Source organism: Amblyomma maculatum, chromosome 9 (assembly GCF_055883805.1).
Source record: "Amblyomma maculatum isolate TAMU_Amacu chromosome 9, ASM5588380v1, whole genome shotgun sequence".
NCBI classification, from domain to species: Eukaryota; Metazoa; Arthropoda; class Arachnida; order Ixodida; family Ixodidae; genus Amblyomma; species Amblyomma maculatum.
Genome location: NC_139352.1, coordinates 121,413,092 through 121,425,602, shown reverse-complemented (window position 1 = coordinate 121,425,602; position 12,511 = coordinate 121,413,092). Strand labels below are relative to the sequence as shown.

At 44.9% G+C, this 12,511-nt stretch overlaps 1 protein-coding gene across 4 annotated transcripts in view; it reads right to left on the bottom strand.

Annotated features, from left to right (window-relative positions):
- The window catches only part of LOC146180269 (uncharacterized), a 73,025-nt gene that overhangs the window by 34,878 nt on the left and 25,636 nt on the right, over positions 1-12,511 (bottom strand). For 3 of the 4 annotated variants that reach the window (XM_084579484.1, XM_084579481.1, XM_084579483.1), the window contains exons 3-5: positions 11,793-11,968; positions 11,050-11,211; positions 8,919-9,086 (exon numbers count right to left, since the gene is read on the bottom strand). In XM_084579484.1, the coding sequence (XP_084435610.1) occupies positions 8,919-9,086; positions 11,050-11,211; positions 11,793-11,968 (506 nt within the window). The remainder of the gene's footprint in view (positions 1-8,918; positions 9,087-11,049; positions 11,212-11,792; positions 11,969-12,511) is intronic. The other variant, XM_084579482.1, reaches the window with a different exon arrangement.

Sequence of the window (12,511 nt, the reverse complement as noted above, 5' to 3'; positions counted from 1 at the left end):
AGGGGAAAAACGCAGCAGAGCAATGCGCAAGGGTGTGCCCATTCTTTTGCCGAGCTATCTCTCTTTCCTCTTTCCCGGCCTTCATTCGCAGTAGCACGTGCTAAGCATGCGCCAAGCCAGCTCAGTCCGTTTTCAGACAGAACGTCGGACGCTTTCTCCAGCGTGTGTTGCGAACTCTCTGCGCGCAGCGGCTGACATGGCCATGGCGCCTGCGGAAGTTAAGAAGCAGCAGATCTTTTCTTTTCTTTTTTTGCGAGATTCATATATTTTTATTGTTGTGCTGTACGCGCGGCGTAGCGTAAGATATGGCGTTACGAGGCGGCATTTTTTTTTTTTGTGGGAGTCTTTTATCTTTGTATATATGAATCAACGAAAGCACGAGGTCAGCTGCGATCCTGACACCGGCTTTTAGCATTTTTCGCTTCAAACAGCATTTGCAGCTACTATATCATGCTTTCCAATGATTTTGTGGCAGTGGACTACGCCCTCCCCAAGCGCGGCGTGGTAAATCGAACCAGGCTTGTGCAATTAAGCCATCACGGGCAGTCTGCCAAGTTTGCTCCCCGCCGCCGCAGGAGCTATCAAAGATAAACACGCCGTGACGTTATCGCTGCGCAGCATCTTGGCACGCTGCCAAGAAATGAGCTGTGTATGAGACGACCGAAATGAAGTGCGACATGCAAGCGAAAACGCAGAAACCTTGTTTTGAGCTGCCATGGTGGCTTGAACGGCAGAGGGACGCAGTTTCAAAGTTGGAAATTTTTTGCTCTGTCGCTGCCGCTCGTCGCTGGAGCGAGCTGGCCTTAACGCTTTCCTTCTTTTTTTTTTTTTCAGATTCTCGAGTGCAGAAGTGGAGGGTGGGGTCATTATGGAGTGAGTTAATTACACGACAAATATGGTATCGTTTTTTCACATCGTAAGTGCCATCCCAAGCCGATTTTTGTATATCGAATTATCGATATATCAAACTATTTCGCGATCCCCTTCGAGTTTGATATATCCGGCTTTGATTGTACCAATTTATTTGTGCTGGTGTGGTTCGCTACAAAGCTGAACCGCCACAATCATAACATTTCGCGAGCATGCGCTGTCGTCCCTCGTTGCCAACCATTTGTATGAAGATAAGATAGTCTCAGAGACCTGCCGATACTCCAAGGCCCCGGAAAAAAAAGCAGAAATATTAACGGCGCGAGTGTTTCTCACGTTCGTCTGACTCGTATAAGGCCGTTCTACAAATGCCTCGTTTGACATACACTACTTCCTGTACATTGACGCGGAGACGTGTGCCTCAGGAGCCGTGCACCTCAGCTACGGTGCATTTCAGCCAAAGAAATGTACCATCAAATGCTCTCTCTGCATTATATTTCTAGAGTTAGATAAAAAACAAGTCTGCAGCAAACACCACACTCAATTCCCACATCGAAAAAAATGGTTCGCTGTTTAACCTTTTCTGGCTACCTAAGTACAAAGCTAATCATCAGACGAAATTATAAGCTCGGGATTTTGCATGCATGGTACAGTCAAATATCAAGGAACTGGTTTTGTTTACTGCTCAGAGGAGTAATACACATGCCGCGTACAATTTTCCATAGTCAGCAACTGCTCTAACCTTACGTTTATAGTGTGGCAACATTTCTGGTGAAATTTCAATGAAAAATGGCTACTTTTGGTGACATTTTACCCGCCATCTGGCGACATTGACCCAAAACTCAGTGGCAACCCTGATCCTAGCTCGAAGAAGTGTAAGCGTGCTAGATAACCATAAGCGGCAAACGAAAGCGCCTGACTATTGATGAAAAAAATTAGTTGGGTTCAAATCTACTGAACCGAATAAGTAGTGAAAGCATTAGCTGCGGGTGACCAAGCCTTATGGCAAGCTTGCGTAGAAAAAAAAAAAGCCTTCATCTTCTTCTTCCTCTTCTCCTTCGCAATTAGACACGGCTCTCGCGCATGCACATAACGGGTCGGGCACAATCACGCGAAACTCTACTCTGACCTGCATAGTGTAGCTTTACGATACAAAAGGGACATTTTTTGTAGGCTGGATTCCGGGCAGCGTGAAGTTGACATTGCGAAGACATTTGGGATCCTCCATCAATCACCGTTGTCTACGATTAAAAGCCGGCGCCAATCAATCGCGGCCTAATCAGAAAGTGCGCAGTTCGGCCCCCTCCCGCAAAAGACTGTGCACAAGATATAGCATGAAAGTTGACGACGCTGTTTCCACATGGGTAAATGATTTACGGCCCAGGAACACTCCGGTTACAGGACCCATGATTCAAGAGAAGGCCATGGAATTCGCCACGCCTTTCGACATCAGTGGATTTGACGCAAGCAGTGGATGGCTGCATCGCATTCGGGCGCACTATGGAATTGTATAGAAGCAAGTCTGCGGTGAAGCCAGCAGCGCGGACACCGCTGCTGCAAGCACATGGCACGAAGAAAAACTATGCGACGTCATCAGCGACTATAGCCCGGACGATGTGTACAATGCGGAAGAGACTGGGGTATTTTACCAACTGCTTCCAAATAAAACCATGTGCTACAAAGACGACGCGTGCAAAGGTGGAAAGCACTTGAAGGTCAGGATCACAGCATTGTTTTGCTGCAATGCATTGGGTATGAATAAGATGAAAGAGTTAATCATCGGTCGCTACGCCCGCCCAGAGTGTTTTAAAGGGGTTACATCGCTCCCATACGAGTACACCCATAACTCAAAGGCCTGAAAGTCGCATGAAGTGTTCACAAAGTGGATCGTAGCGTGAATGATGAGATGGCGAGAAAAAATCGCAAGATTTTGTTAATTTTGGACAACTGCTCGGCACACTTAGTCAACACACGTCTCAGTAACATCGGAATCGAATTTCTGCCACCCAACTGCACGTCAGTCCTGCAGCCTCTTGATCTAGGCATCATAAAGAATGTAAAGTACACTACAGAAAGTGACATATGCAGCGCATTCCGGTAAATTTAAGAATGCAGAAGCCTAAAGCGATTAATGTGCAACAGGCAGCAGAAATGCCTATGGGAGCTTGGTGGAGTGTGAAACCAGCAACGATAGTGAATTGCTGGCAAAAAGCAGGCCTGGACACCAATCTTGAAGCAGAGGACCATGGCATCTGATGAAGGGAACAGTGAGCCAAGTGGCTGGCTGGAATTGTCAGAATGACTAAATGTGGATAGCCCTTTGTCTTTTGAGGAATATGCTGCCTGTGACTCCCTGGTGGAGACATGCACCGCACTCACTACTGATATTGTAGCCAGTGACTAGATTCTACCGAGGAAGATTCTACCGTTGATGGCGAAGTGCAAAAGATATCTGCCAAATAAGCACTTATCGCCCTGGAAAAACTTAGCCTCTGCTGCCCAGCAGACTGCTGTGCCAGAGAAGGTCCATGAGTGCTTAGATAAATGACTGAGTTCACAACGGCTGCAGTCCTAAGTGCAAAAGTGCAGAAAAAGATTACAGCGTTCTTTGCAAGGTGCTAGTTAGCAGAACTTAAGCAAAGTGGCACACACAGAAGCTGTCACTTACTAATTTCAGTTAAATCAACTTTCACTTTAACAAACTCTTCCCTGGGTTACCTTGAAGTTCGGTCAAGCGAAGTTTCACTGCATAGTGACTAACTGGCATCGCCAGTTCAAACGCGATTGGACTTTGTGGAAATTGCTCCAACTGTAGGACAACTCCCCTCCTCTATTGATGAACAAACCATCCAGCAAATCGAAGCCACCATTTTGAAAAACCACTATGTAACCATTCAAGACCTAGTCCAACACGTCAAGATATTCCACAAGGAGTCTGCGGAATAAATCATTCACGGCTACCTGTATGCATAAGGAGTCAGCTCCTCAAGGTTTCCTGTCTACTCATACTTTTCGAGAACCAGGAACGAGTTTAATATTCCCAGGCTCTTTTACAGTGTGTCACGAAAACCAGGAGCAGTTTTGCAACAGACTGATTACACAGGATGAAAGCTGGGACTAAACTGCAGTGGATGCAGTGGAAGCATCCGGAGTCACTGCCTCCAAAGAAGGCACGTGCCCAGCCATCAGCTGGCAAGGTCATGCTCACAGTCATTTGGGACCAGCACAGAGTATTCTTTATGGGCTTCCTAGCAAGGGGAACCATGATTACTGGAGATTACTTCACTTCTACAAAAATTATAAATGGTCATCAAAAACAAGAGACATGGCATGCTCACCAAACGTGTCCGCCTTCTGCACGACAATGCCTCAGTTTACAACTGACATGTTGCACAGATGGAAGCACGCAGCTGTAAATTTGAAATTCTGCCGCATCCTCCTTGTTCACCTGATCTCGCACTATCAGACCTCTTTCCAGCTATGAAGTCATTTTTGAAAGGAAATCATATTCCAGATGGCAAGGCTCCGATTTCTTAACATGGCCTTTAGGATAACCTGTTAACCCCAACAAATTAGTTATCTAGAGTTACATACAGAAGAAGAAGTGTGTGCCCAAGATGGCGGCCATGCAGTGCTAAAGTGTGGGGTGTTTACGTGAGCCTTCTTCTGTGAGTGAACTACTTTGTGCGCTCTAAGTGCGTGCTCTGTTTCAGACTCTGACCCTGTGCATAAGGCATCGTCCACAAGTGTCCCTTCCTAGCTCCTGAAAGTTTAAAAAGGAGCCACCAAGAACCCAAGGCAGTCCGCACAGCCCGCTCCTCGGAAGGAAACCCGAGCTGCCGCGTACCGCCGGGGGGTTCCCGAACTGCCGCCGCCAGCACCGCATCTACGGACAGCAAGCTGCCTTGGAAGGATCATCGCCTTCGAGGGCCGCCCGTCTGTGTCGTCCCAGTGATGGACTGTCGCCGCGTTCCCCAGTCAACTGTATTTTCTACCCTGCTCTGAATTTTCTTTCCTTTCTGTATACTTGGACTGTTACTTTCATCCTGAAAAAGCATGTTTAACTCTATGTATACGTAATTCAGTCACCAGCGGCTGCGGAACAACTGACCACGGCGGCGGTCAGACCTGTGACGCAGCAGGGGGTGCTAAGAATGCCTGGCTCCGCTGGACAGGCCGCCATTGGAAACTGACCCTGGCAACGTTTAACGCTACAACCCTAGCTAGTGAAGCTAGTTTAGCAGTGCTCTTACAGGAGCTAGAGGGTATGAAATGGAATGTCATAGGGCTTAGTGAGGTTAGGAGGCCGAATGAGGCATATACTGTACTGAAGGATGGGCATGTACTGTGTTATCGAGGTTTACCGGAGAGGCGACAACTAGGAGTAGGTTTCCTTGTCAATAGGCATATAGCGGGTAATATAGATGAATTCTATAGTATTAATGAGAGGGTGGCAGGCATCGTAATTAGGCTTAATAAGCGGTATAAACTGAAGGTTGTACAGGCCTATGCACCTACATGTAGTTATGATGACCACGCAGTTGAAAGCTTCTACGAAGATGTAGAATCGGCAATGCGAAAAGTAAAGACGCAGTATACTGTACTAATGGGCGACTTCAATGCCAAGGTAGGGAAAAAGCAAGCAGGAGACAAGGCAGTAGGTGACTATGGCATTGGTTCTAGGAATAGCAGGGGGGAGTTACTAGTTGAGTTTGCAGAGCGCAATAACTTACGAATCATGAATACCTTCTTCAGCAAATGGAAGAACCGGAAATGGACATGGAAAAGTCAGAACGGGGAGACTAGAAATGAAATCGACCTCATAATGTGTTCAACCCCCGCCATTATGCAAGATGTAGAGGTAATCGGGAAAGTGCGATGCAGTGACCACAGGATGGTGAGGTCCCGAATAGCCTAAATCTGAAGAAGGAACGCAACAGATTAGTAAGAAAGAAACCCATCAACGAATTAGCGGTGAGGGGTAGGGCAGAAGAGTTCAGGATCTCGCTACAGAATAGGTATTCAGCTCTAACCGAGGATGGCGACATTACCCTAGAAGCAAGGAACAATAATTTCAGAGATATCATTACTGAGTGCGCGGTAGAAGTAGGTGGTAGGATAGTTAGAGAGAATACCGGTAAGCTGTCTAAGGAGACGAAAGATTTGATTAAGAAATGCCAGAGTATGAAAGTTTCCAATCCAACAGACCGGATCGAATTGGCAGAGATATCAAAACTAATCAATAAGTGCAAGGTGGCCGATATAAGGAAGTATAATATGGAGAAATTTGAGCATGCTGTAAAGAATGGGGGAAGCCTTAAAGCGGTAAAGAAGAAATTGGGCATAGGCAAAAACCAGGTGTATGCGATAAGGGACAAGGCGGGCAACGTCATTATGAATATGGATAAGATAGTCAAAGTAGCCAAGGAGTTCTATACAAATCTCTACAGTAGCCAAAGTAGTCAGGACCGTAATGAGATTGGCGGTAAGGAAAAACAGTCAGCCGTTCCACCAGTGACGAAGGACGAGGTCAAGAAAGCATTAGAAATTATTAAAAGGGGGAAATCAGCTGGAGAGGATCAGATAACTACAGATTTGCTGAAGGACGGAGGGGATATCGTGCTAGAAAAACTGGCCACCCTGTACACGCAGTGCCTGGTGTCATCGACGGTACCGGAACCATGGAAGAATGAAAACATTATCCTCATTCATAAGAAAGGGGACTCTAAGGACCTTAAAAATTACAGACCAATCAGCTTACTGTCTATTATATATAAGGTATCTACTAAGGTAATCGCTAAAAGAATCAGGACAACCTTAGACTTCAATCAAGCAAAGGATCAAGCAGGGTTTCGGAAACGGTACTCTACTATCGATCATATCCATACCATCAATCAGGTGATAGAAAAATTCTCAGAATATAACCAGCCCTTATACATAGCATTCATTGATTACGAAAAAGCATTCGACTCAGTTGAAACCTTGGCGGTGATGCAGGCATTGCGAAACCAGGGGGTAGACGAGCCGTACGTGAAAATGCTGGAAGATATATATAGTGGCTGCACAGCAACCATAGTTCTGCATAAAGAAAGTAACAAAATTCCCATAAAGAAAGGTGTTAGGCAAGGAGACACAATCTCCCCAGTACTATTCACAGCTTGCTTAGAGGAAGTATTCAGAGACTTGGAATGGGAGCAGTTAGGGATAAGGGTAGATGGAGAATACCTCAATAATCTGCGATTTGCTGATGACATTGCCTTGCTAAGCAACTCGGGGGATGAACTGCAAATAATCATTGATGACCTAGATAGGAAAAGTAGAAAGGTAGGCTTGAAAATCAATATGCAGAAGACTAAGGTAATGTTCAACAGCCTCGGGAAGGAACAGCAGTTTACATTAGGTAGCGAAGTACTGGAAGTAGTAGGCGAATATGTCTACTTAGGACAGGTAGTAACCGCAGATCTGGACCATGAAAAGGAAATAACAAGAAGAATAAGATTAGGATGGTGCGCATTTGGCAAGCACTCGCAGATTATGACTAGCAGCTTACCGGTATCGCTAAAGAGGGAAGTATATAACAGTTGCATCTTACCAGTACTCACCTATGGCGCTGAAACGTGCAGGCTAACCAAGAGAGTTCTACTTAAGTTGAGGACAACCCAGAGGGCTATGGAACGAAAAATGGTAGGGGTAACATTAAGAGATAGGAAGCATGCAGAGTGGGTCAGAGAAATAACTCAAGTTACTGACATTCTAGTGGAAATTAAGAAGAAGAAATGGACATGGGCAGGACATGTAGTGCGAAGAGAGGATAACCGATGGTCGCTTAGGGTAACAAACTGGATTTCAAGGGAAGGAAAGTGTAGCAGGGGGCGGCAGAAAGTTAGGTGGGCGGATGAGATTAAGAAGTTCGCAGGGGTCACGTAGATGCAGTTAGCACAGGACCGGGTTAAGTGGAGAAATATGGGAGAGGCCTTCGCCCTGCAGTGGGTATAGTCAGGCTGCTGATGATGATGAAACGTAATTGATAATGTTCACTTCGACTCTTTGCTTCACTCGTGTCGTTGCCTTTAAGAATGTTAATTGTGGTCTACTAAATGCTTTGTGTATTCCTCGTTCTGAGTCTATAAACGTCTTGCTCTTGTTGCTTCAGATTAACACGTCTTCGTCTCATTCTCCACGTTTGCTTAACAGCTACGCCGGGCATCAAATGACCACCCCCCTTTTGTCATGTCTCGGTGATAACCTCCGGTGATTACCGAGCGCGTGACAACATTGTACAGCAGTTCACAGAATCACCAATTTTTGTTTAAAGAAGTCTCTGCCACAAAATGATGGAAAAAATATGCAGATGTACCAATATGTTGGGCCTTTGAAAGTGTGGACAAAACCCACTGACATTGCCCTCTGAAGACCACCCACACTAAGGTTTGCAATATGAACAGCATTATGCAGTGTTCTTTTCATATATGTGCATATATATTTTTGTTTTCTTCGTAGTTGTGTACACCTAAAGGAAAAAAAAGAAATAATCCTTGCAGTATGCCATGCTGCCATGTAATTCAGGGTCATGGACCTAATCAAGCCTATTCAGAGGCCCTAAGCATCACTGATGTTGGAATAAAGGTTTGATTTGAACATGCCATATGGGCATCATACAAAGCCAGCTCACTCTACACTGTTTCTTGTGGCTTCGGATAATACAAAGTAATCTGCACACATTGCTACTTAGCACTGCAGCAAAACATACAATAAAATACTAATAGGCTGCAAGCACATGCACTCAGCAGAAACGCACCAATGTATTTCTGGCACTCTTTTACCAGGCCGCTAGAGTTCTACTGGGGTCAAATGCACAACATCTCGTTATAATTATGTCTTGGAGAATGTGACTGCCTAAACTGTCACTGAGATGACGAGCATAATCCACTTCCATTCTCCGCATGGAAGATGCAGCACAATGACTTCTGAAGGCAGTTCCTGGATGCAAGTGTCAGCCAGCCTGGCCAACCTGAAACTCAGCCATTTGAGGTCACAGACGCACAGCTCACCTGACTTGAGCTTAATCTCGAGGGACTGGGCATTGCAGAAGTGCAGTGAGCTGTGTTGGGAACACCACTGGGCTGCTCGGGCAATGACGTTGCTGAAAGGCTCGTACACTGGCATCGAACCCACGCTGCTGCGCGCTGAATGTCGCACTGGCACAAAATCTGCCACACCTGCGCACAATAGAAAGAGTGAACAACTATTTTCAGTGTTTGTTTTCCTTTTCAGCTGGCTAAGGTGAAAAAATTTGTTTTTTACTATGATGACGATGAGAAGATGATGGTGCATAAAGGTGGCTAAGCAATGAGTGTAGTAGTAATAGTAATGTAGTAAAAGAGTTATCATCGCAGGCCGGGCCTGTTCACTGTTCACACCTTCAGTGCAAAGCTAGTCAAGCCAGGAATGGCGATGTAAAGAAATGGAAGCGTGGAGATACAAACCTATACTCCGTTTCATACATCAGGTGCAACGCAGCGAAAGCTACGCAAGTAGTCCGCAAGAAAAAATACAGGAGGCGTATCACTACGCGCTCGTTCTGTAGCCAAGCGGTTCCTGCGGAAACGGGCTCTATTCCGAGCATACACGTTTTCAATAACATGCTTCGCATGCCTAGACATCTTCGCAGAGCGGATCTTATAAAAAAAATGCGCACCAAAAACCCATTTTCTCAAAAAGAGATGCGCAGCGATGAGGGCACAGCCAGCGCCATCTAGTGGCACAGCTGGCAAGGTTGCGGGGCAGTGAAAACGCGGCACGAACAAAAACGACATAAAAACATACAAATTCGCCAAATCCGACCCTTTCTCCCTAAAAAAAGGTGATTTTTATGAAGTTGATGGCAAATGTAAAATGTATTAAGCTTGCAGACAAAGCAACTATTATTTTCTCTCGTCAAGAGCAGGCACTATTTTCCATCGCGGATGTGGAGAGCGCAAACAAGAGTTGTAGCTTTGGTAGTGTTGCACTTGATGTATGAAACGGAGTATAGCTGCTCAGCAGCCAGGCAGTAAAAAAAGACAATGGTGTGAATCAGCCCAGGAAGAGGGGCAGCTGGAAAGGAGAGGTTGAATCAATACCAAAATAAGTGTGTGCATGAACTTAGCGTCAGCAAATTAGAAAATATTCCTCCACTGCTGTACTGCATTTCACACTAGCAGGTACTATGATCATTCTCTAGCTTTTGTTGATGACCCACTGCAGACATGAAAGGTGTGGAGACACCAAATTTTTGGATGCACGTTTTTACTTTAGAACAGTGCACAAGACAATAGCGTACACGCATAAGACATGACATTAAATTCATTTATGCCAGGCAAACAATCTATAACAAAATATTTTCTTATGCAGTTTCGGTTTCAACTACTATGACATCACAAAAAAGCTTTGGTCACGTGAGTCATGAAAAAGCTGCCATTTATAATCGCTGCTTATTCAATTTTTTTTTATCCAGCTTATGAGCAGGTGTTGGAATCACAACTGCACAAGAGAAGGAATTCAGTTATATAAATTATTTATCACTTTTTCTCGCAATCCACATGGATGTTCATGTTGTTTAATGCCCTACAGATCATTTTAAATAGAGAATACAGAATAAAAATTTGATGTATCTACTCTTATAAGAGAGAAAGAGTAATGAAGTCTCACCTCCTGAAGATCCTTTCTACTGGCTATAAGCATACAGTAAGCAATAGGTCTCTTTTTCCTTCAGTTTAGGAACACTAAGCAGATGCATGTGCAGGCCTAGCTAGTACATGTGTTGTTCTCTCAGAAGGCAGATGAAAGGCTCAGGAGCTTTTAGGCCAAGATGAATACAAAGAGCAATACTTCATCACATTCTACACAGAAGCCAGAAGAAATGACAACATGAGCGACAGTAAACGACTGTGGATGACCAAAATTAATGAGCGACAGGCAAAGTGCCCTCATGAATTGTTGTGTTGACATCTTCTAAACAATGCAAGAAGAAAAAATTGCAGTTGTTAAACACTGGTGCCACATCACAGGCAGCATAAAGCAGCCTGTGTAATTCTCACAAAAACCTGTTATTTAAACAGCAGTTTAGATGCCGCTGTGTGGAAAGGCTGAAACTGGAGCCAAGATTCTCTTCTGTCACGATAGGGCTATAATTCAGCTCACCAATTTCCTCGCGCACCGTAGAGCCCACCTCGTAGAAAACACGAACAATGAAGACAAAGTGTTGGCTGCGACGGCCATGCTCACACCAGTAGGACTGGTCGGGGTCAAAGTCCGAGAAGCTGTGGACGTTCGTCTCCTGAGTCTCCACAGCCAGAACACAACCTGTTAATGTGAAAATGAAGCATGTGGGTGTTACTAAGGACAGCAATGTCACAAGTGTATCACGGCAGCTCAAATGACGAAGGCAACAATCTCTTCATGCTCAGCTACATTTTAAATTTCCTGGCATGCACTTTAGCAGTTGCGTGGTTTTCTTACACCACTGAGTGCTTAAAACCAGCATCTGGTCAGAAATATGTGCGTGGAAGCCTCTTTTTTTAGAGTGCATAAATATTTTTTTAACAAAAGCCACTTTTATTTTCTTAACAAAGATCATCCAAGAAATCAAATTTGAAACAATAACTGCCTTCCCGGCAAGGGTTGGCATAATTTTCTTCCGTGTAACCAGTTGCGTAGAATACAATAAGCAGTGACCTTGCATTTGAAGCATGAAATGTCACCGGTTACAAACAAGTGTTATTACATTAGCAGGAAACAGCGACTGTTTTGATAGGATGGGTTGTTTTCATAACATTCTCACCTAATCATCAGTACAGCAACGAACATGGCCTATGGCACACATGTGTGTCAGAAGTCAGGACTTGTACCGCCTTGATCAAGCAGCACACGCTACTTGTGCCTACCAGGTGCTGGCTGGTGTGTGAGCTGCTTGTTGTAACGCTCCAAGAGCTCCTGCAGTGTCTCCAACATGGGCATCCCAAACGGCCCGGCAGAAAGGGTCATCTGCTGTGGGACGAGATTGTGGTACTCCAGCTGCTGGGCAGGCCGGCCCTGGTCCAGTCGTGGCACCAACCACAGCCTGTGCCATACCCAAGCCAGTCAAGGTTAGCAGAAAAGCCCAGCATCTGTATATTCCATTTCAAAGATGGAGAAGGGGATTAACACAGTCACTAACTATAGAGCTCTATGCTAATTTCCTCTTCCAAAAGTTAAAATTCATGTCATGACGCCTTCTTCACACTCCCCTTTTTTTTGGCTGCTGTGGCTAATTTTATGGCTAAGTTTGGCTACTCAACCGATAAAAAATTGGAGAAAAGGCATATCACACTCAAGGGTGTATGACTCCTATTTCTTATTTATTTATTTATGGCGCTGAGTTTGCCACACGGCATAAAAGGTGGTGGTATAGCGACTCCTATTTCTGCAGGTGTCTCTTTTCACAACCACTAAAAGCTTTTTAGGATTCTTGAACCAACTGTACCATTGTAAAGTGAAGCCCAATCCCATTCTAAATAAAAGGCATCAATCTTCACTGCAAACAAAAAAGACAGAGGACCGTTGTTGGAATATGTTGCAATTTTTTAAGACCCATTCACTTGAAATAGTTAAAAAGTAAGCTCTA